The sequence below is a fragment of the Ctenocephalides felis genome, unplaced genomic scaffold (assembly GCF_003426905.1).
Source record: "Ctenocephalides felis isolate EL2017-DRISC unplaced genomic scaffold, ASM342690v1 CF-g0.4_SCAFFOLD_01886, whole genome shotgun sequence".
In the NCBI taxonomy this organism is placed as follows: domain Eukaryota; kingdom Metazoa; phylum Arthropoda; class Insecta; order Siphonaptera; family Pulicidae; genus Ctenocephalides; species Ctenocephalides felis.
In genome coordinates, this window is record NW_020538040.1 from 37,855,718 (window position 1) to 37,881,056 (window position 25,339).

The window sequence follows — 25,339 nt, forward strand, 5'->3', positions numbered from 1 at the left end:
CTGTGCATTAGAACAACGCTTTGTGCCTGCTGCACTAACACTGTGTATACCGTCACCGAGAGCTTGAATTCTGGATGCGCCAATATGCAGGAATAGACACGCTGCAAATACTCTAGCATGACAGCTTCATTCACTTCCTACACCGATTTTATAATATTTTACACAAATATATTAAGATAAACATATAAAACAAAATATACAATAAATACCCTTTCAATTGTCAACATCTGATTTCTTTGGGCTCGCAATTCTGAAATCAATCTTTCACGAAAATGCAGAAACCAACCTCTAGTTTCGCGTTCTAATATTCCTATCAGTACCGGAACTGCTCGTTTCATAATGTCGCGACTAAATAACCTTAAATCTACTTCTTGACCTTTAAGGTATAAACATGAATATTGTATTGTATAAAATCAAAGTTTTATATTAAAAATTAATTTGTTTACCATTGGGGGTTAAATACAAATATGGCACAGAAACGGGAGCGTGCGAAGATTCACGTTCTACTTCAAACTTTTCAGTGGCGGCACGACGAAGTGTCTTCTTATAAAACTACAAAGGCGCTCCAATGTTCCTTCAAATTCGGACTGCAATTGAATAATTTATCCAATTACCAAGCGTTCGATCATAAAATAATGAGTTCACTTAATTTTATTGAATGATAATAAATGAAAACTAGTACATTCGGTACTGATTTAAAATCAATCTACCAACAACTCGGTGTCTCATTCTGACAAAACGCACCTGCCGTAAACATGATATTATTGTGTGTTATGCAATTTGTTTGATATGACTTTCTGTGTATATTGAAGAACTACATTACAATAAAATGCTAATTTATTTTCAGCAGTATGTTGAAGTTTGAAGCAATTTCCAAAACACATAGCGCGTTGATTCCATTGTCGTTATCATTAAAATAATATCATAGAAAAGTGTAATAAGCATATAGTGTTTTTTATATGTCTCTGTATTTTTTGTGAAAATTTTGCTTTGATAAAAAAGGTAAACATTTTTTTTGAAATAACTAAAAGTAAATATTGAAAAGAGAACACTGTTTTATCATGTAATAAGTTTATTCTAAGAACGAATTTAATTTTTGAAATTTTATGGCGGGCCGCACTTATAAATAATAATTAACAAAGCTTGATATATACTGATAAGCATCAAAAACAAAAATACTTAATTAAAGAAGAGTAAGTATTACATAAATTAAAGCAACAAAAAAGAATATATTATAATTAATATATTGATGAAAAAATGTTCACGAAATAAATAAAATTCTACTTAAAAATGCTTGACGAGCCGCAGAAAAATATTTAAAGATCGACGCTTTAATACGAATCATTGTGTATACAAATTACCAAGGAGACAGACGAGCGCATAGACAGAATTACGTTGTTCTTTCAAGGAAACATCCGAGTGGAAAGGGTTACCAATTACTTATTTCTAATAAATATTAACTTCTCACAAGTATATAATCTTCTCAAAATCATTTCAAAATTATTTTGACACCCTTATTTAAAGCACATACCCGACAAATTAATTCCGCTACGAGATAACGGCATCTTTCTTCTCGAATTTTAGCTTCAAGGTTATGAGCTTGAAGCGATGGCACTCCTAAAAATACAAAATATTAGTTTATAATTGAATCTACAATTTTGTAAAAATTATTTTTCTTATAGAGTAGATTTTAACTGCAAATTATATTCTACAGACCCGAATAAAAACTTTAGGAAGTTGTTTGACATTTGAGAGTATTCCAGTGCCCGTAAAGGAAATATAAACCTAGTCCACACCTGAAACATGCATGCATTTTGCTAAAAAAATATCTAGAAAAGAAAAGATATGTAGCTTTGCTACTGTGCCAACAGCAGTAACTTAACGATTTTTGAAAAAAAAAACACATCTGAATCACTTTTTATTCTATATCGTTGCTGTTTTGGAAACACGTGTTTAATCATTTAATTTAAATACTGATCTCTAAGTAAACATAATAAAAGCATAAAACATATATATATATATATATATATATATATATATATATAGACATATATATACATATATATATATACATATATATACATACACACACATATATATATATATATATATATATATATATATACATACATATGAGTGAGTTCTTGAGGGCGATACATCAAACAAAGAAAAGCCAAAGATTTATAAAATAATCTTTATTTCCAAACGTTTCGACATTCAATTTAATGTCATCATCAGTGGATATTACGTTGGTTGGTTACATCTAGAGAAGTGTACACAACACTAGAGATTGGCACTAACATTTATACAACTAACTTGTCAACACTATGCATTTTTTATAATTTTTTGTATGATGTAAACAGAAAAATGATAGTTTTATTTGAACAAAAATGTAAGTAGAATTATGTAATTTTTGATACATGCCTCGATACTCGCAAAGTACAGAAGTCGTGGCAGAAATTACATAATTCTACTTACATTTTTGTTCAAATAAAACTATCATTTTTCTGTTTACATCATACAAAAAATTATAAAAAATGCATAGTGTTGACAAGTTAGTTGTATAAATGTTAGTGCCAATCTCTAGTGTTGTGTACACTTCTCTAGATGTAACCAACCAACGTAATATCCACTGATGATGACATTAAATTGAATGTCGAAACGTTTGGAAATAAAGATTATTTTATAAATCTTTGGCTTTTCTTTGTTTGATGTATCGCCCTCAAGAACTCGCTCATATATTTCAACTTCAAAATTAACTACTAATCATATATACATATATATATATATATATATATATATATATATATATATATATATATATATATGTGCGATGCATGCAAAAAATGCGGGCGCAAGCCTTAGGGGGCGCCAAAACGAGTTTCGGAAATTAAATTTATAATATAATATTTATATTTTTTTATATAAAATCTAGAATTATTTATTTAAAATCTAGAATAGTTAATAAATTATAATAAATAATTTAACTTGACTAGTGATACGGAGACACAAAATGCATATTTATTTTGCAATCTGATATCAGTAGAAACAATTAACAATTAACAATTAGCTCTGTTTATTGCTTAATCTACTTATTCAATTTTTTCTTTGTTTGAAGTTACCGTGGAATCGAAAAAGAAATTATCTAGTGTTCAATCCCATAAGCGCAAACCTGCGAAAGATTAAATTAATTGTTGGGCATTATTGATGAAAAATTGCGAGCTGATTTAGTTGAATCGGAACTTGTTAAAAAATATAAGCAAATTATAAAAAATGGGGAGTCAGTGCTTAGAAAATGACTTGTTTATTCCGAGAAATTGAATTGTAACTTTTGCTTTTGTTGCAAAAGTTTCGCATCTGTTGAACTTTGAATGTTGAAGACATGTGTGGAACAAACATGAAAAATGGAAGCAAAATTAACTTTGGAACAAAAATCTTAAGGCTTGTTTTATACCTAGTGGTGTCCATACTCTAAATTTAATAATTATTAATTATACAGAAATAATACATATCAAATATAATAAGTTGTTCAAGAAATGTGTAATTTCTTTACATTTTTTACTGATTTTTGAACATTACTTATAAAATACGTTAAAAGTTTAACTTTAAAACAACAAGCAGATACTCTGAATATGACGGCTCTTACGATATCAATAAGGAGAAGTTTACGACGCAATTTTGGATATTGTAAATGATGAAAAATCAAATTAAATTAAAATTTATAAAATCCAACATAAAATACGCGTGTTATGTTTGAAAATTAAATGCTAGTTTTTTTAAATATTAATATTGCACATACGTTAAAAATGATTGAAAATTTCAAAATACTTGATTATAATCAACCCCCGAATCGCCTCGATTTTCTAAATAAATTTAATATCAATATATTTTATATCCTTCTAGATTATATCTAATTTTTTGTGTACTAAATCCAGAATAATTAAAAATTAATTTTTAAAAAATCTGTAAATATTTATATAATTTTAATGATAAACTGTTAAAACGGTAAAAATTAATAGGGGGGAGGGGGCGCTAGAAAAAAAGTTGCATGCGGGCGCTAAGGACCCCAGGACCGGCCTGTATATATATGTTATTAATTCATCGAACTGTTCAATATAAAAAATGAATCGGCCGATCCATTACCCAAGCTAATACCGATAACTATTGTTTTTTTGTATCTACCTAAAATTTATTTAGAACACGCAAGAAAATATACTTTTTGCTAATAAATACATGATCTTACCGATCCGTGTAATAAGATCGTGTAATCATTAGTAAAATGTATATTTTCTTGTGTGTTCTTAACTAATTTTAGGTAAATTACAAAAAGATAAAGATATCAGATGGGCATTAGTCTGGGTAATGGATTGGCCGATACATTTTTTATAGTTAACATATGGAAGCACGTTATAAAATTTCACCAAATAGTTTTAAATTTTGAAATTCAACGACAGGAGCCTGAAATAATATTTATTATTATTGATTACGGCTTGCTTATGAATAAATAAATAAATAAATAAATAAATCGGTGAAGCGGCATGCACGTACTTTTCGAATTTTTGAATCGAACTGTTTAGACTATCTTAAATCTCCAAGCTTACATAAAATTAGCGAATAGGATTTTTAGATTAAAGATTAAATGTTTCTTCTTCGGGATGTTAATTGTGATACCACCTATTAGAAGTGATACTAAAAGTTATCGCTTAAGTAGCTGCATAATGGAATATATTTCTAAAAATTAATTAAATGATTATTCTATTACCGTTTCATTTAAAATAAAAATATATTTAAAACAATAGAAAAACCTCCTACCAAAAATTAGATCTAACAGCTTCAGAAGACCACGGCCCATGGCTTTCAAGGCTTCTTTGATTGAGAAAAAACTACCCCAAATTCTCTCTCTGGCAGTTATTACCAACAATCTTGCAGCAAGAGCCAAATCCGAATCTAAAGTTTCGCGAGCCCTCGCCGCGCCCCCTTGTAGTAATGGTGAAAGACGCCATTTGTGCTTCTGATCCGGGAAATTAAGGGATGGTACCTCAAATTCTCTGCAGGATATAATATTATTATTTAAATACATATAAGTAAAATAAATATGATTACTAAATAAACGCCAACAAAAATATTTAAAACACAAATTATTTTAAATTCATTAAAAATCATATCAGTGAAAACAATCAGTAGAAGGAAGGAAGTTCATCAATAAGAAATAACAATATAACAAAAACTGGAAGTAAATAAAACAATTAAAATAAAAGTAAATAAAAAATAAAATTGAATTCGCAAAACATTAAAAACTGTTGAGTGTGTTACTAAAACGTAATATATTAGCGATTTTTAACTAGTACAATTCAAGTTTTGATCAAAAGAAACAAGCAAGATGTAACAAGTACATAATTAATAAAATTGTAGTTATTGTATAATGTTACAATCAAAGCGAGGATTAATACAGCAATTTATATTATTTCAGTGCTTTTATTTAACTTTTAAGCATTCAATCAAAATTAGCAAAGAAATCGCTCCAAATGGTGCAGCAAACAACAATCAAGATTAAAAATCACTTTTTGATACGCTTATTATGTATATTATAAAATAATAAAACACACTTTAATTGTTTTCGAATTATTCATGTCATCCTTCTGTAAATTAGCCTATGTAAGACAAAATATCCTATAAGAAAGACTATTAAAAATCCTAATAATGCAATTATTACCCATAAATGAATTGCTATCCAAATAAGATTATTCGATTGTTGATACTTTTACTTGAAAAATATGCAATACAAGTATGTTTGTAGACAACTGAACAAGCAAAGCAAATAAGTAAAAAAAGTTCCCACTAAAAATAATTTAGCATAGAAGCAAAAATGATACTAGTGCAAACATAATATTTTAAGTCCGATATGTGGTATTCTTTTCAAGAAAGGTATAAAACACTTCACACTATAAATAATAAAATGTAACATACATAAATAACACATTTAACCCAATTAAAATATAGTTCATTAATAATGGATTATTATTTAAACAAATCACAACCATAAATTCTTCTACATAATATTTTCAAAGGTGCATAAGAAGCATAATAAATAAATAAAAACAAAACTGCAATTGTGCAGAAAAATTTCTGCGCTGAATCTGATGGTTAAAAATATTATGTAAAAGATTTATACAACATTTTCAAAGTAAATTCAAGTCCAATAAAATTTACCCCCATTGTCGGATATTTTCCAATTGAGCCTCATTTAATTTCTTCGGTTTTCCGAGTTTATCCTTATGCAAGCTTTACAGAAAGAAATAAAATTTTTAACACAGCTTTTATTATCGTCGATTATTTTATAACGCAATCGAGACATAATACTCTATCAATTACACAGATATTTTATGTTATAGAAGCAGAATAATTTAATTCAAGAATAACCACAGATATTCTATGAACCATATCTATATACAAATTTTTATAGATTTTATTTTCAAAATCTTCAATTAGGAAAATCATCTCATGTAACATATTTGTGAAACATGCAAAATATATATATTAAATTCATTTCCAGCAATTTTACTTATACTGTGCTTTCGTTCAATAAACCAGTATATATTGTAATTTACGTATATTTTATGAAAATAAATTTATATATAAGTGACTAATAAAAAACAATAAATTCTTCCGTAATACGAGAAAAATCAATAAAACTTTAGCAGATAACAGCAACTGTAAATTTATTTCTGTGAACAGGTATTTATACAAAAACCTTATTCTTTTCTATTACATTTTATTGATACTACATATATTTTAAATTAACATTTTATAAAATACGAATATAATATAAGTTAATAATAATTAAATGAACTATTTTAAATATTTAATAATATATATTAATACTTCAATTATTAACAATATATAATGTATAAATAAATACCCCTAACTAGCTCAAATAAAAATAGTATGAACTTGTTCTGCACCCAATTATTTCATTCATGGCAGTTACCAGTGTACGTCAAATTTTGCTTATCAATATACTGTTTATTTCATAATTAATTAACAAAACCAGTTTTCCTTTTGAATTATAAAGTTTCAAGCACTTTATTTTTTTGCATAATTGGGCGTCCATTAATCACGTGAGGCTTTTAGGGAAAGGCGGGATTGACAAATACACAAAATATCACTTGGGGGGTAGGGAGGGGTCTAGCAATGATTTTTTCGTGAATTCGAAATGCAGAACTAAAAATACACGTGATGTTTGGTGGGGAAGGAGAGATAATTTTAAATATCACAACCTATCATCAAGAGGGTGGTCCCAAAATCCCTAAAAAAATCGATCACGTTATTAATGGACGCCCCTAAGCTTAAGATTTTGTGAGGTGACCCTGTCGTATAGTATATTATCATTTTTGTACTTTCCATGCTACGATGTAGTATTTAAATATAATGTATCCTAAAAATAACGGCAAATAAGAACAATTTAAATATGTACACTTGCTACTACAATTAATTTGTTATTATTAAATATAATTGCACATAAAGCAGAAAAGGCAAACTATTAATATGTTATAAAGAAAATATGATGCAAAGACAGATTCGTGCTGAAAGTTTTTGTATTTTTTTTGTTATATATATATATATATATATATATATACATACATATATATATATATATATAATGTGTGTGTGACAATGTGTGCGTGTGCGATGGTGTATATGACGATTTAAAGCTTTTAATATCTCTCTGAATTACCAACACATTAAGACTGGTACATTAAATATTATCATGAGATTAATATGAATCATTTTGCAATATTAATTAAATGCTGCTGGTTAATTATCTCAACTAAAATATTAACCCAAACAAGATAAAATAAATCTATTTCTCAATTTTGAATTATTAATATAAAATATTATTTCTGAGTATATCAACTATCAATACAATTGAATTATAAGTGAAACACTTACCCCCTTTCCTTGATAGCCTGAAGCTGAGTCTTGTTTAAGAACCTTGGCTCACCTTTGCCATCAGATGCCACTGCGTCCAATTCATCGAAAGGCGGAGTCACAAACAAGTCCCTAAGATGCAAGGCCCTTACCCTGCGGCCAACTGATCTTTCTTCCGACTCACTGATAGGAGCTCGAGTTGATAAGGGCGTTGGTAGAACTGAGAATTCATGGTGATATAACAGGTGTAAATTATGATTGCATGACAAATGATATAATGCATTAAGTTAGTAGGATATAAAACAAAATCGACGAAAAACGAAACTGGGTGTAATTGTGTTGAATGATGTGTTAATTTAACCAGCATTATTATATTTTTCTTAAAGAAATTGGTCGGGTTGGTTATCAATAATACACTTACCAAAGTAGATCATTGAAAGTAGCATTGAAAAAAATACTAGTATGTTCGCTTAATTAGTTATTTCAAATATTATACGCATTTGCGGTTTGTGATTTACATTTAAAACAAAAACAGGTTTATACTAGCTAACCAGTTACAAAGTTATATAACAAATGTTAATTAAATGTAATATAAGCGCAATGTACCTTTGAGTTGCAAAGTTATATAACAAATGTTAATTAAATGTAATATAAGCGCAACGTACCTTTGAGTTGCAAAGTTATATAACAAATGCTAAGTGTAATATACGCGAAATGTATATCGTAAGTTACAAAGTTATAGAACAAATGTTAACAATTGTAATAAATGTGCAATGTTTTGTTAGAAAATATTTTCCACAAATTTTATATTTTAATAAAAATTTCAAAATTACCAAAAAAATGTGTATTTTTAAAAAAATTAAAAAAACTCCACAATTTTCAAAAAAAAAAAAAAAAATTCCAACTTTCAATTTTAAGTATTAATTAATATCCTTAACAAATTTTGTCGATTACGTTGCTTAAAATACTGAATATGTTAATAAATGTGACTGAATTGACATAATAATTAATTTCGACACTTTCTCTAATAATAAAAAGCTTCTAGAATTATTTATGCAGTAGACCATGGGATAAAAATGGATTTTTTGGGGACAAAAGTATGTATTTTTAATTGATATTTACTGTATCGTAATTGTCCGTTTAATTGACCGGGTAATATCAACTTAGACAAAAAAATGTTGGGTTAATGATTAAAAACCTTCCACGACCACTGCAGTAGACTAACCATCACTTGAACTACTAGTCGAAACTATATGCAAGTTGTCTAGTATTGAAAAACGGATTCTAATTAGCTTATTGTTGTCGAATAACTATGATAACTAATTTTACATTTCTTTAATTTAGCTATTTGATAATCTAAGTACCAAATGTAAATTATGTAATATACTTGGTGCATATTGCGGTTAAAAATGAAGAGTAAATTGTTTCAGGAGACATAGTTTACGGTCATATGTATGTCCCACACTCACTGAAATGATTTGACACGGACACGATTTTCTTTCAAAACAACTTATGAATGTTGTTCGCGCCGATCAAAGCAGGCGGTTATGCGAATAGAAAACAAAAAAATCATCAATCGATTTATTATAAAATTAAAACTCAAATCATTCAACACGGAATAAAACCATATTAAATTATTATAAATACGATGTAATTTATGTAATTAAAGTAAAATAAATATTACTAGTTACAAAATCAAAGTATTTACAATCGGTCCTTCGAAAAGCAAAATTCAATTCAACCTAAAAAACAAATGTATTTATTTAATGAATAATTATCAACCATGTTTAATGATATATGGCAATATAAAATGTATATTACACTTTCTTAGTTCCTAACTTGTGCATGGGTGTTCCTAATTGAGCCGAATTAAATGGAATCTTACGGACGCTTCGACGTCGTAATATTAAATTAGCGATTGTATTGAGAAATAGCATATTCAAATTATGAATTGTTATAAATCGTAATGTGATGTTATCATCATGTTGAATAGGCTGCGATATTCTGGGCTGACATACCGTTAAGTCGTTTTGTATTAACTTCCCGAAGAAGAAGTTTATGTTTTCATCAAAAAATCAATGTTTTCTCGACGTTTCAAGCCATTTTGAATCGAATGAGACCAAATTTGGAAAAAGTATGTGTGTGTATGTGAACAGATTTTTTGCCGTAAATCGACATTTTCTCAAAAACGGCTGGACCGATTTCAAAAATTTGAAAGCCATTCGATGTATCTCGATGAGGACTAATGTTCATCAATTTCGCGACGATCGGCCAAGCTGTTTCTTTATAAATCGCAGAAAAGTGAAAAAATTTTCGTCCACGTTTTAGCCCGCAATTCTGAATCGATTTCGAAACGATTCAAAAACCGTTCGAAAGATATTGGTTGGGAATCGTGCTGATTAGTTTTTGATAGAGATTGGCCGTGGCGTTTTCTTGTAATAAAGTATTAAAAAAAAATTCGACGATTTTTTTAATTTTTTTATGGTAGATTAGCCTTACGATAATTCATTTAACTTTAAAAATTCGGCAAAGTTTGCAAAAATTAGTATCGTTTTTTTGGCCTTTGTCAAAATTAGACCTTTCGTCGACGTTTGCTTAAAAATGCCTGAACCGATTTGGTCCGAGCCATTTCTCTGTAATTTGGAAAAAAAGTGTTAAACTTTTCGTTTAACCCTTCGTCGGTCGGAGTGATCTCGCCAGACTTTTTCAACTTTCGCCAGATTTCAATTTAAAAAAAAATACTTCTAGTAATCCTATCGACTTGAAATTTCTTGACTTTTCCTAAAATTTCATTAGCTGTCGATCAATGAAAAAGTCAGGACGAAAAAATGTACAGAAGGATAATTATAAGGATATTAACTTTTTTATACTTCGAATGGTCGAAGTGGTCTGTCTAGACCACCCATACATTTTGTATGAAATATACGCTTTTTGATATACGTCTGTTCAAAAAGTACCCGGAATTTTCGTTTTTTTCAAAAAAATATTTATTTATTCGTCTACATTAATGTGGTCCCCTTCAAAGTAGTCCCCCCCAGATATAATACACTTATGCCAGCGTTTTTTCCAATTTTCGAAGCACCCTTGATATTCACTTTTTGATATGTCCTTGAGCACTCTCAGCGATTTTCTTCAATCGAGGAAAACCGCCGTCCTTTCATGGGTCTCTTCAACTTTGGGAATAGGAAAAAGTCACACGGAGCCATATCTGGTGAATTTTTGCACTTTGCAACACTTAATTTCATTTTTTACGCAAAATTTAATACAAATTCTTTGACTTTTCAATTCTTCCATTGTAAAAATCGCCGAGCTCAGAAAAACACGTCGAACCTTAGCGACTACCACAGACAAAGTAAACAGTGAATATAGCTGAAAATTTCATCATACTTTAGGGGCATGTATACCAACACAATAAAAAAAAAATTTGACAATCAGACACTCCAGACCCGCGAAATTTAATTATTAGTAATTCCGGGTACTTTTTGAACACACCTCGTATGTAAACCAGTATTTTGTCTTTTTTCTGGTATTTTCTATTCAAGTTACGTTTTGTATTTTCTTTGCTATGTGTTGTAACATGAATGTTAGTATTTTCACAATGAGAGTTGTTGGAAAACCTACAAAACTTATTGGTCATCGCAAACATTGAACATCGGATGAGTAGGGTAGGGCGGGGCTAGTTGAGCAACCTTTTACTTAAACGGATGTAGCTCCTCAATGAAAAGTCTCAATAAATTTCTGTACGGCTTAATGGATTTATTGTTTATCGCTTAACAAAAGTGTTAATACTAATTTTTGGTAACAAGTAAAATTTAAAAGCTACAGCTGTTTAAATGCAAAAAGTCAAGTATGCTCAATGTACCCCATAGGTGGGGCAAGTTGAGCACTAAGAAATTATAATGAAATCATAAGTTCAATGTCGATTAGTGATGAAATAAAATAAGTTTTTAATAACCAGTTCTATATTTATAGTCTTTATTGACAGAGAAAACAAAATTTATAGTAATTTTCTTTGAATAATTAACCAAAAGTAGAATCAACAAAACAATATCGTATCTTAGGAATTATTTTACCATTATATTCAGTACTTTTGCTTAAAATCATTATTTCTTTATATTATTACTCATAGACTTAGCTTAAATCTTAAAAATAATAATTAATTTCTGGAAGTTAATGGTAATTGTCTTAGTGACAGAACAAGTTTAGCAACTATGCTCAACTGACCCCAACTCGGAATTTCAAAATAAAAGTGAGTTTATAAAAAAAAACGTGAGAATTATACCCAGAATCTCTGTGCATATTAAAAGTACTATAATTATATGGAAGAATAACATTTACCTGATTAAAAATAAATAACATTTGACTAAATCAAACGAAAACTCGTGATGAATGACTTTTTTACTTTCTGGTCTCAAAATAAACAAAACGCCCGTGAGCCTCACTCATTTGTCCAGCGGCCACTAGCGATCGCGGGATGTTTATTTCTCCCAAACCTCTTTCTTTCCGCCATATAATGCTTAAATGGACGGTGAATAGTTTTCGAGATATTTCGATTGCTCAACTTGCCCCTATGCTCAACTAGCCCCGCCCTACCCTAGTGCGCACATTATCATAAATTTTTCTACCCGTACTGCGTTTGAAATTTTGAACTTGAATTTTATAGCTCATTTCAAAGGCGACGCACATCATTTCGTTTTCATTTGAATTTCACATTCATTTCGAAGGAGCCGAAAAAGAATAAATATTGTTTTTCATTGATATAAAACAGAAATATTACAAAAAAAGCAACGATTTTTTTATATTCCTTGATTTTTTTTATATAATATATTATATTATATTAAATATAATATATAATATTTTTATTATAAATATTCACTACTAATAATCGTTAATATAGAAGACACCAAAAACTCATTTACCCCATAAAAGAGCATGTAAAATGAATGGTGGTCCAGCCAGACCACTCCGACCGTTCGAAGGTGAATAAATATCCGACCGACGGAGGGTTAACATCATAATAATTTTACATAATATGCTCTATTCCCAGCTTTATAGCTAAATTAGACTACCTTTGATATCATTTGTACCTACTTAAAAAAATATTTATATTTGCTACTCACTTATTGGAAATGTCTTCCAGTGGTAGAGAAACTGCTCGGCAACTACCCTGATATTATTAACCAACTCCTCTACGTCAGGCGGCGCTCCGACTAAATTTATAGCAAAAGCCACAGGTTCCCGTTCAGGTTTCGCAGTTCTGGCATCCACTGGCGCAACAAGACTATTTGGTCGAGCAGATCGCGTAAGGTTTCCCGCCCCTGAGGACGGGCCCGAAGAGGACTCGGTAGGTGGCATCCAGATCAGTATCAGATGAAAATCCGGCCTTTGAAAATAAAAAAAACGATAATTTTTAATATAGTATATAAAGAAAAATATAAAGATTATATCAAGAACGAGCACATATCACATTGTCATAAATTTTTATAGTAAAAGTATCATAACACAATATACTCTATATCGCCGTAATTCCGTGACAGAGAACGTGTCAAGTAATTACAGTTATATATTTAAAAAGACAATTGATACCAAAAATCTGAGTTAAATAGTTACTGTGGGTCAACAGTTAGAGTTATTTAGGTGCTAATTTAACTAGTTTAAATGACAATTCATTTTGGAGAAATTTTTCAGAATACATTTTATAGTAAATTTACCAGAGTTTTGCAGAAAAGAAGAAAACAATTCGCTACAAAGGCTCCTTTATTAAAAATAATGTATTATTTTGCAATTATTTAAAATATTTTCATGAAACAGATAATTAAGCTATACTAATAGTTATAAAACTCACTTGTTGGAGAACTTATAACTCATTCAGATATCAAAAAAACATTTCTTTTTCATTTCCCAGAATTAAATTGTAAATTAAAGAATAATGACAATTCTTCTAAAACTATCTCTTTAATTGGGATAAGATCCTCAGTATTTATTACCCCGCTTAACGCTGCTTCATTTTAGAACTATTATTTCAAAATATTCTCACAAATATGAAGAGGAATTATAGACCCATTAATTAAAAATTGTAAACTTTTTGACAGAAAATAGATGTTATAGATGCTTTATCCACTTAACAATTTCTAAAAGATCGCAGAAAAAAATGATTGGTTTTAGATTATCATTTGTTTCCCCCGCTACATATATTATATATAAATATATATATATATATATAATGACATCAATAATTATTAAAAAGAAATATATATATATATATATATATATATATATATATCAACAAATAATTATTTTGTACATTTAGAACCATAAATATTTGACAAAATACATCAGCTTACAAACTAATATAATACATATAATACGAATCATATAGGAAATAAAAAGAAAATAAACAGAGAAGCAAGCTATCAGAAATTATAATGTGAAGAGCTTAAATAAGCATGATTAACAAATATAAACTCGAACCCAAATTACAAAGTAAGTAAGTCATCTGTCAATGAATATATGAAAATTTAAGTAGATTTAATTCAATAAGACAAAACAAGAAATATTCGAGAAGTAAAATATACAAAAGTAAGAGAATATGAGAAATATGATGCTCGTCTAAACATGCCAGATGCTCAATGGTGCTCCATTATTATTTTGTATTATTATTATCAACAAAAAAATAATTTCCTTTTATTAACCATAAGCAGATGTTTTGAAATATGTGGAGGAGATAGAAGTGGAGAAGATAGAAATCCATGACATGAGCTGATATTAAGAATGCAGTCTGTAATATCCTAATGTGTGGGTTAAATTTAGAAAAAATACCAAATATCTGAAAGAATAAAAAATGTATAAGAATATAACACACTTGACAAAAAAACTAAGTATACAACAAATTAGGCCTATAATAAAATAGTGTAAGTCAATAATCATTATTTATAATAAAAACACTTGTTTTATTAAAAAAAAAAACATAAATATTATCTAAAACATCAACAATAATATGAATTGTTGTTTCCCGTTTTCTTTTTGGTATTACACTAAATTAGCAATTATTAAAGAACCCTAGGCTTTACATTGATACACAAAATTAAATACTTACAATGAATTATGAATAGCATGTTACTTTTACACTAAACTTGTAAATAAACACTAAACTAGATCACTAAACTATTTGTGACACTTAACACATGAAAAAAACTTATTACACCCATGTACAAATTATGAGAAACGACATCATAATAAAACCCGATCATTCTAATTTACGCTTTCCGATCATCTATTATTGTTTATAGAAATACTAAAGTAGAACACAGTAATACCAAATGTACGCTTTGGACAATTTATTGAATTTTGACAGAACGAACGTTTCAACCAGGGGGTATTCACTTTAGTTTAATATATCATGACATATCCTTAAATTTAGGGACAGCCGAAGGTGTACCATCTTGGCCGACGTTATCCCTTCTGTCAATTGGTAACGGTTGTGATCCAAGATGAAAGCTACTTATTATTGTTCGCCACCTTCGCTTCCCCACATTTACTTCTGGTGAGTATACGCATTATGGGATGGCGCTCCATGCATTTTTTTTTTTTTTGAACAATTAACGTTACGCTGAAATAAAAATTGCATCCGGTCAGTAAATTGTAACCGATAATAAATATTAAACGCGAATTGAGATTTTTTTCCCAGTCAAAGTGTCAAAATAACTAGTGGTGTATGGCATCGTGCCTTAAAGCAAATTGCTGGAACTTTCCGTACCAAAAGTTTTTTTTTTTTTAAAAAAAAAGATTAATTTTTTTTATTCTGAAAAAATTTGATTTCTGAGAAATTTTAAATTTTTGAAAAAAATTTACTATTTTGAAATATTTTAGAAATTTTGAACTTTTTCCAAAGCAATCGCACTTTAGCTGAATAAAGACGAAATACCGAAGCGCCGCGTCGCCGTCTAACGGATAAACGATGTTACGGAACCATAGAAATGTAAACAAAATTTATACACATTATTAAAATCTCTATAAAATATATGATATTTTGATGCGTATATGTCTGCGTATTTTTGACCGCCAAATGGCATTTTTTTTTACTTTGTTTACTAGATCTCCGAAACCGCTAGACCTGCCTTCCCAAAAATTTAATCAGTTCTTCACGTTGTCAGTACAAGAAAAATCTTCCGTTCTCTTAAAAACTGAGGTACCGTTTTTGGCACTTTTTGCCGCGCATCTTCGGAACCGCTAAATTTGCCTTTGCCAAAAACTAATCAACAGGTTTCCTTATCAATACGAATCGAATGTTTTTTGAATTAATCAAATCGGTTGATCGGTGTTCCCGAAATCGTCGACAAAAATTTGTATCCGCATACACACACACGCACACACATACATCCATTTTTTCTAAAGTATTCCAAAATATTCAGAAGGTTTTGAAACGTAAAGGTATATAAAAATTTTCATTTTCGATTTTTTTTCGATTACTGTAACTTACCCTACTGGAAGTTGAAAAGATGATAATTTCCTGGACTTGTTCCATTCAGCAAGTTCATACCATGTGGATACAAAAAAATAAACATTGTCAAAAAGTACAAGAACGAACACAAAAGATTTTGTGAAACAATATGACAAATGACAATGATAATTTTATATGTTTAGTCTATATTTTAACTTTCTTTCAAAATTTCGTTCATTATTTTAAAAGCAATAAAATTAGTACTTACCAGTTTATAATTTTTGTAAGGACAACACAAAATGTTAACTTATTTTAGTATATTAGTACGAAATAATTATATACAACCATTTCTAATAATAAACACTCTTATAAAAATAAAACTAGGAACAAAATGCATTTCGTATAAACTTATTTGAAATCTTTAAATTATTACTGCTGGCTCAAAGCAACAATTCAAAGGCTGTTCAATATAGTTTTTGCCGTTAAACACGAATCTAAACTCAAAATTGAGTGTCTAATGGCCAAAATTGGAAGAAAATTTAAAAAAAACGACAAATATTCTGATCTAGTAATTTTTCTGCATAATAATTAAAATCTAAGTTGTTTTCTGGCCTTTTTCACCTTCGATGACTATTGAGTTTCAATTACATGATCTAATACATTTTTTTGTATAATTCAGCAGTAATTTGCATATTAATATACAAAATAATAATATATTAATATATCATTTAAATTCTTAATAGTCATTTAAGGTAAAAAGGGTTAGGAACCGACAAAAATTATAGGATTTTAAGTATCATGCAGAAGAATTACTAGATCGGAGATTTTGTCATTCTTTAATGTTTGTTCAATTTTTTGCATCCAAATCTATAAAAGTTGAAACATATTTTTCATTGGTAGTATGTAATTATCATTTTACATACTGTCATTTCTTACAGGAAATAGATGCATTTCTGCAGTTTTATTGGTATTTCTTCATTTCGTCATGATGTTTTTATAACTCATATAACACTAATCATTTAAGCACAACTGAACCCAAATGTCATTTGTGATTTTTCTGTATGAATTTTCAATCCAACACGTTTCAAAAGAGCGAACCCAAATGTCATTTGTGATTTTTCTGTATGAATTTTCAATTTAACACGTTTCAAAAGAGCGACTATTACATGACAAGAGCACAAAATATAAACACAGTTATCTTCGTCTGTTCGGAGAATACCTGCCATTGTAGTTTGATATATTTTTTAGCAAAATAATTCAAACAAAATTTATTTTTTATAGAGAATAATTACAAAATAAATAAAAGCAACAACCAGATACACATATGCTTTGAAGACAGACAGCATTCAATCAATTTTGTTTGATAATAGACACTATTTAAATATAAGAATTATTTTATAAGGTAGACGTTAGTATTTCACTGTCAATATTTAGATTATATTTAATTGTAGTTTTAATTTATTTCTGTTTAAGTATAAAAATCTATAGATTAAAACTTACGATAATTTATATAATTTTTAATTGACTATTTGTATAATAGACAATACAAAGTATCAAATATATATGATAATATTAATTAGCATGATCTATAGTGCTCAGATCTTTTCTTAATGGTATCAAATTGAGTGTTTATTACCACTAGAAGATCATTTATTTTTATTTTATAATGTTCCATCATACTAGTATTATTCATGTTTGCAGCATCCATGTCTAAAATAAAAAAATCATTATAAGTTGTAATCAAAATATGCTATATAAAAATTATTATAATTGTAATCAAAATAGTAAATAGAGTAAAAAATAGTATATAAAGTATTGGTCATATAAAAATGCTAAATATAAATACACATAATACAATACTAAATTTAACCAGGGTAATAAAACTACATATTTGTTTTTAATTGAATATTTCAAGACGAAACTATTATAATTGACATTCATTATAAAGAAAGGTTTCTGCACTTGTTTGTTTATGGTTTTATATCTTATTTAGTAAAGATACTTACTTTGTAAAGATTGCAAATGGTTTTTAGTTGCAATTGTAAGATTATCAGCTCTCTGTAATAAATTATTTGCTTTTTTCTGTGTTTCAGATGATTCCTTCTGTTTTTTTCTTAACAACTCTTCAGCATCTTGGTGCTTATTTCTTAGCTAGAATTTTTAAGGAGTCATATATATATATATATATATATATATATATATATATATAAATATTTATATGCAAACATATTGTTCATCAAATTGTATGACATTCTCTGATGAACATCAACAACTCACTTAACATACAAAATATAAGCACATAATCATGCATAATTAACCCTTACAAGAATAAAATTTGCACAACAGAATCCCAATTCAAATGGATCATAATTTTTTTCTAAAAAGATAAGATAATTTATAGCAAAAAATTTATACCTAACATCTTAAAATAGACAAAAAACCTTTGCAGGTTAACATTTTGTAATTAGAAGAAAAAACACTACCAGATCGAAAAAAAATTAGTGACAAACAAATATTTCTAAAGGGTATGTATGGGCGTGTTTCCATACAGAATTGGCCTCACCCTGGTGTTTAAATAATTTTGATGCCATTCTATAGGCATTTTTGAGAAAATTCGAAATACCAAATTTCAAATCCGTAGCTCATCATTTGGCCGAGATATCAGTGAAAACATGTGAAAGTGGCCCCTTTTTTCAAACTCACTTTTTGTCGGAAATATGAGAGATATCGAAAAACTGTTAACGTCATTTTATTAATACTGATCTTGTCTATGTTGTTAATAACAAATAATGTGAAAAAATTATTTGTTAGTGCGTGAAAAGGTGAAAATGATTTTTCATTTTCCATTTTCTACCAGTGCGGCTTGTTTGACTACTTTTATATTAGCATCATTCAAAAGCCTGTACATTTTTCTTCTATTATTCAAAAATTCATTTAAATCTAAGTGGAACTTTGGGAGAAAAGTTGGAAAAACTTAAGCTAGTACGCGCGGTACAAGACACCCATATAAAGTCGCTTTGCAAAAGCGACGAGCAAGCATAAGGCTCGTCGTTTTCGCGCGTCTATAAAATGGCATCAAAATTATTTAAATACCAGGGTGGAGCCAATTCTGTATGGAAACACGCCCAGACCCTTTATAGAACCAATGAAAACTTTCAAACAATTTATATTCAATAAAATAAAATCATTTATAAATAAACAATACCAAACGTTTTAAGAAAAACAGGCAAATTATGAGATTGAAAAAATAGAAATTGTGATATAAAATAAATTTGATAAATGTGCGATAAAATATAATAACAACAAACCTCTTCAGCATCCTCTTTTGCTTTTTCGGCTATGGTTAGAACTTTCTTAGCGCCATCCCTCAAAGTTTTAGTTTCTTTGTCATTTTTAGAAAAATTTTGTTGAAGCAAAGCAAGTTGGCTTTTCAGTAATAGTACACGATTCGATGTATCATTAGCACTACGCTGCGCTGATATCGATTTTTGAGCAATCTAAAAAATATAAACGGTTCAATATAAACCACATGTAAGTGATTTAAATGGCACTGCGGTATGAAATAAAAATGGAAAAAACTCTCACACTACTTCTTCTCTGAATCGAGTTTGAGTTTAACTCAACTCACAGACCTGTCTTAGGGCAGTACTACCCCATATCGAATATCGCCAAATAAAAATAGTTTAAAATGTAAATGACTAATACCTCATCCAGTAAGTTCTGCGCGGCAAGGATAGTACTGTTAGCGAGTTCCATGTCCTTTTTGCCTGAAACTTGTGCTTCTTTCGCTTCGCGCAACGAGTCAACAACCGAGTTCACTTGTTGCAAGACGTTCATTGATGTCTCCCTAAAATAATATAAATTTTTATAGAACGGCTCAATTCAAATAGATTATTTGTTAATAATATTTGTTATAAATATTATAGTTGAAACCACTGTGATTACAACCACATTAATTATTTTTCAATATCTTTTATTATTCAAAAATAACTTTGGGCATTTTTTAAATGATATCTCAACCAATTTTTTTTTAATTTTCAATAGCAATCAGAATACAGTACAATTCTATGAGATATTTGACTTTAATTATTCACTCACATGCATACACACACATACACTTTCAAACACACATATAAATTATTGTAATAAATATTATATCAATAGATGAAGAACCACTCCAATAAGTAAATTCTCCAATACTGTTCATATATGCAAAGATATGGTTTCAATATTATCATTGGACAGCTTCTTCTTCAGTCTTCTTGAAATTTTGTCTCAAGAAGCTGAGTGACTATAGAATTTGAATGATGTTCTAGTTTTTGAAAATGCTTGACAGTGTTTATTTTTGTAACTGTTAATAAATTCAATGTGAAGATCGTTGTGTAAGGTCTGATTTCTATAGTCTATTGCCAAATCATGAAGTTATAAATTGGTATGCCAAATTTTTGCATGAGGACCTATAAATTAGCATATAAATCGTTTAAATAACAGAATGGGGTCTACATTTCTAGAAATTTCAATACGGATTTGGGATTGCCATATGAGCTCCACCCATTTTTTTGTTAAAAAAAGCAATTATCAATTTTCTGCATTGTTATTCAAACTCAGATTATGCGTATCCATTAAAAATATTATTTATCAATATTTTTTAAAATAAACTACTATGCCCAAGTAGTTTTATCAGCTCAAGTTGACATTTGCACCGCTACTTTATTTTATATTGTTCGACAGTTAAATAATATGATAAATCGTCGAAAACTTAGTTGAAATATCCTTTACTTGAAGAATTGGAAAACAAATTAGAAGGTCAAAAAATAATAACTAAAAATGTTAAGATACTTGCTTATGCTGATGATGTTACTGTAATAGTTAAAGTAAACAGTGAAGAAAGAAAATCCTTACAAATCATTAAATCTTATTGCAAAAGTTCTTATTTTTGCAAAACTTATTGCAAATGGGTAAGGGATTCAGAAAGCAACATACCAGAAACATCAAAAATTAAATATTTGGGAATGATTATAAAAAAAAAATTAGAGGAAACGATCAATGAGAACTGGAATAAATTAATAAATAATATAAGAGTGACATGAAATACAGTTTTATCAAGATGACTAAATGTAATTAAAAAAATCTGGCATATAAATATCAATTTGCCTTAGCAACTATGGTATGTAGCGCAAGTATTACCAATGCATAAATTATTTTCACAAAAAATTGAAACTAATAGGTTATTATATCTGGAGTGGTTATAGAATAAGAATAGAAACCAATTAAAATTAGAAGAAAACCAAGGAGGTCTAAATTTAATATCAACTGCTGAAAAATGTAAAGCCTTACTCTCTAAAAATGTGATGTTAATACACATATAACCAATCATTTGTATCCACAACTTTGCATAAATTAAACTTTGAATATTTTCAACTTACTTTGTAGCTAAACTCTGGTTCTTCAATTGTTCAACTTCTTTGAGATCATTTTCAGTATCATGTAAAATAGCATCAATATCAGTTAGATCCTTCACAGTCGAAGTAATTTTCGTGCTAAGCTCTTCAATTTGCGCCGGTTCTAATTGTATATTCATTCCTAAAGTCTGCAAAAGAAAAATAACTTTATATGTATATATTTTTATTGAATATTTTAAAAATTATATTTGGTTAAAATATTTATACATACATTATAATAGTTAAATTATCAAATACCTCATTTGCCAATGAACGAATTTCTGACGGAGTTGAATGAGCCATATCCAAAGCATCTTTGCCATCGTTCAATATTTCTAATCCTTGTTTCAAAATTTCCTCTGTGTTTGTATAGATTTCATTCGCTCTTTTCATTGCCATCTTAGCTTTCTCTTTTGCCTCAGTCACATCATTTTTAGCTTGTGCTAGCTAAAAGTTCAAATCATATTTTGTTACAATATGATAAAATATTTTTAATTGTAGAAATTAAAATTTTATTTCTTTTTTCACAATTTTAATTTTTAATTTTCAGACTATTGGAACTTGTTTTGTCTGAATAAAGAATTATCTCTTTTTAAAAATCATTTAAAAGCAATTTTAAAATGCTTTAAAATACAACCAAAAATTCTTTGAAATCATTCTAAAAAATTATGCTGTTGAAACGAAATAAATTAAAAACTGTGCATTTATTATTGATTTTAATTTTACTAATAAATATAATATTAAAACAAGCAACAACTTATTCAACAATGTTGAATCTATATTCTGTCTACTAATACAATATGTACTAAATTATATATGCAGAATCTAAATGCAAAAATGAGAATAATTGAATGAATAATTTATTAATACACATATTTAACTTCCCATAGGGTACGTTATGATAATCTTTCAAAAATCAAAAATATTTTTTTTTGCAAATAAATATCTTCACGTTTTAGAGGTTTCTGAACATTTTGGCATGACTTAAAAAAAATATATATGTGTGTGTGAGCAATCATTCGACTCCTATTGATGGAGAGCTGTGCTAATTAGTTTTTGGCAAAGACAGATTAAAAAAACATTCAATTCATAATGTTAGGGAGAAGTAGTGATTAGTTTTTGGCAAAGACAGGTCCAGCTGTTTTAAAGATATGCAAAAAAATGTAGTTTTTAAGAGAACGAAGTATTTGATTTGAATGATTCAAAAAACCTTTTGCTTGTATTGACAAAACGATCATTTTTGAGAAAAGCAAAAATGTAGGAAATGTTACAAGTTTATACAAAGAAAAGATATATAATAAAGTGTATGAAGCTAATTCAGCAGCCTAGTTATGGTGAATAGCAGTAGACAATATTCAAATAATAAAGTTGTGATTCATCAAGATAAAATTTACTTACATTACGCAACAATGTGTCAGATTGGCGCTCCTTTTCGCGAATTTTATTTTCAGCATCTGTTCCATAATCCAGAGCCTGCTCTACCTTATTCATAGCACCATTTTCACAAGTTATTCCGCCACAAAAAGGACAACCGGCGCCCCCACACAGCGTGTCGCATTGTTCACTTCTCATTCCACAGATCTGTTGATGGTGAGTAATTTAGAAAAATAACATAAAAAAATTCAAAGCAGGTCAAACATAATAACGTACTTACACGTTCATTCAAATCTGCTATGTTAGATTGCAAAAGAGTCATCTCATTTTCAAGTTCATTTAAACTATCTTTGTTCTGTGCTTTACTATTATTATACATCGCCCCAGCTCTCTGCACAAGAACTTCTGTACGTTTGCATTGGCGTTCTGAATCAGCCAGCGCATTCTGAAACCATTAATTATCATTATGATATTAATTTCTTGATAGCTCCATTACGCATCATTAATAAATAATATAACATAATAAATTATTTTATATTTAAAATAATACATAAAACTTTAATATAGTATGCAGATAACATTTTCTATGAATGATAAAAAACCCAACTGTTTTAATATTTATATTTTTTCCAAATTAGGATATGTAAATGTTACACAAAAATTTAATTATTCACAACAATGATTAAAAAGTGCATTGATTTTAATATACATAAACCAATTCAATCATTTATTATTCATGCTTAAATTGTAAAATTTCAATTATCATTGCATACATTTTTTCTAGAATTTTAATATAAAAAACACATCATATTTTATTGTTTTATTACCTGAGCATTTTGGGCGTTTGCCTCTGCTAATACTGCTCTATACTTGGATTCCAATGTAAGATTCAAAGCTCCTTCAATAATACCTTCTTGCAACTGTGTATTATGACGTTTCAAATTAGAGGCCTGTTCTTTCAGTTCATCACCTTTCGACTTAAGTGAATCTAACTTTAATCCAGCTTGTTTGATTTCATGGGCAGTATTATCAACTTCAGATATTGTATCTTGCAGACTATTCAATGATGTATTATGCCTTTGCCTGAAATCAATTAAGTATCATATCTGTTTCTCAATATGTAATAATGCAATAAATTGTTTATTGGATCTTTGTAATTTCTCTAAATACTATCAAGTCACTTTAGTCAAAATTTCATAAAATATTGTCAAAGATGTTAAAAAATATATTCCAAACTGAGAAAATTTAAGACACTATATATACATAATATTAATTAATAATCACACCTCAGATCAGCAACAATGTTTTCCAAATCTTCTACAATTTTGGAACTAATTGAAGCATTTTGAAGCATTTCACCAATATCATTTAATTCTTTTTCCATAGTTTTGAATTCACTTGTATACGCTCCAGTAGCCCCAACAGTCTTAATATTTTTAGCTTCAGCAATCACAGCCGCAGTTTGATCTGAAACATTTGAATATTATTGTTATAATAATATGTAAAATAAGAAAAAAATTGATTTAAGTTTGTAATTTGTAATTTAAGTGGTGCCTCATCATTTTATGTATATTAAAATAGCTATCTCAATCCTAAAGTAAATAACTGGAACTTTCATATTATTAACAGATATCAAAAACAAATTTAGTAAAAATCATATGTTGATAAATTAATTTTTAAAAAAGGTAGAAAATATAAAATTACTTTAATACATAAATATTTTTTTTTTTCAAATAAATTGTAAATCATTAAAAAAAACGAAAATCTTTTAAAAATACTAAAGATTTAATTTTTTTAATTCGAAAATCGTTTTTCAAACTAATTATAATGTACATAATTCGTAAATGATAAAAATCGCTTTATACTACAATGGAATCAATTATGTTGTTAAAATAAAAACATCAAAGCAACGACTAAACAGCTCTTCACAATGCCACATAAGCCTTTTTAAAACATTCTTATCACTTAACTGGTCAAGCAATTTAACTTTCAAATTTTTATTTATTTTAATTAACATGCAACTGATTCAAATATACAATGATTATAGTTATGTTATATGATTAATGATAGTTATCTAGTTATCCAGACACTTATCCAGTACATTATTAGTAGATACAATGCTATGTTTCACAAGCAATTTTTATGTATAAGAAAG

The 25,339-nt window shown here is 28.4% G+C and overlaps 2 protein-coding genes across 2 annotated transcripts in view; both read right to left on the bottom strand.

Annotated features, from left to right (window-relative positions):
• Positions 1–52: 52 nt before the first annotated feature.
• On the bottom strand, positions 53–13,852 carry LOC113374924. Its single transcript, XM_026614884.1, has 8 exons — positions 13,775–13,852; positions 13,050–13,312; positions 7,951–8,149; positions 4,813–5,048; positions 1,532–1,617; positions 515–587; positions 210–376; positions 53–70 (listed from the first exon to the last, which is right to left on the bottom strand). Exons 1-8 carry the CDS (start codon positions 13,795–13,797, stop codon positions 53–55), a joined length of 1,065 nt encoding a protein of 354 aa, XP_026470669.1. The 5' UTR covers positions 13,798–13,852.
• A 4,093-nt stretch (positions 13,853–17,945) lies between these two features.
• The window catches only part of LOC113374925 (laminin subunit beta-1-like), a 34,572-nt gene continuing 27,178 nt past the window's right edge, over positions 17,946–25,339 (bottom strand). The window contains exons 21-30 of the mRNA XM_026614885.1: positions 24,471–24,651; positions 24,012–24,267; positions 23,465–23,629; positions 23,209–23,391; positions 22,069–22,257; positions 21,796–21,959; positions 20,075–20,216; positions 19,678–19,866; positions 18,376–18,520; positions 17,946–18,079 (exon numbers count right to left, since the gene is read on the bottom strand). Coding sequence (XP_026470670.1) covers positions 17,946–18,079; positions 18,376–18,520; positions 19,678–19,866; positions 20,075–20,216; positions 21,796–21,959; positions 22,069–22,257; positions 23,209–23,391; positions 23,465–23,629; positions 24,012–24,267; positions 24,471–24,651 — 1,748 coding nt within the window. The remainder of the gene's footprint in view (positions 18,080–18,375; positions 18,521–19,677; positions 19,867–20,074; positions 20,217–21,795; positions 21,960–22,068; positions 22,258–23,208; positions 23,392–23,464; positions 23,630–24,011; positions 24,268–24,470; positions 24,652–25,339) is intronic.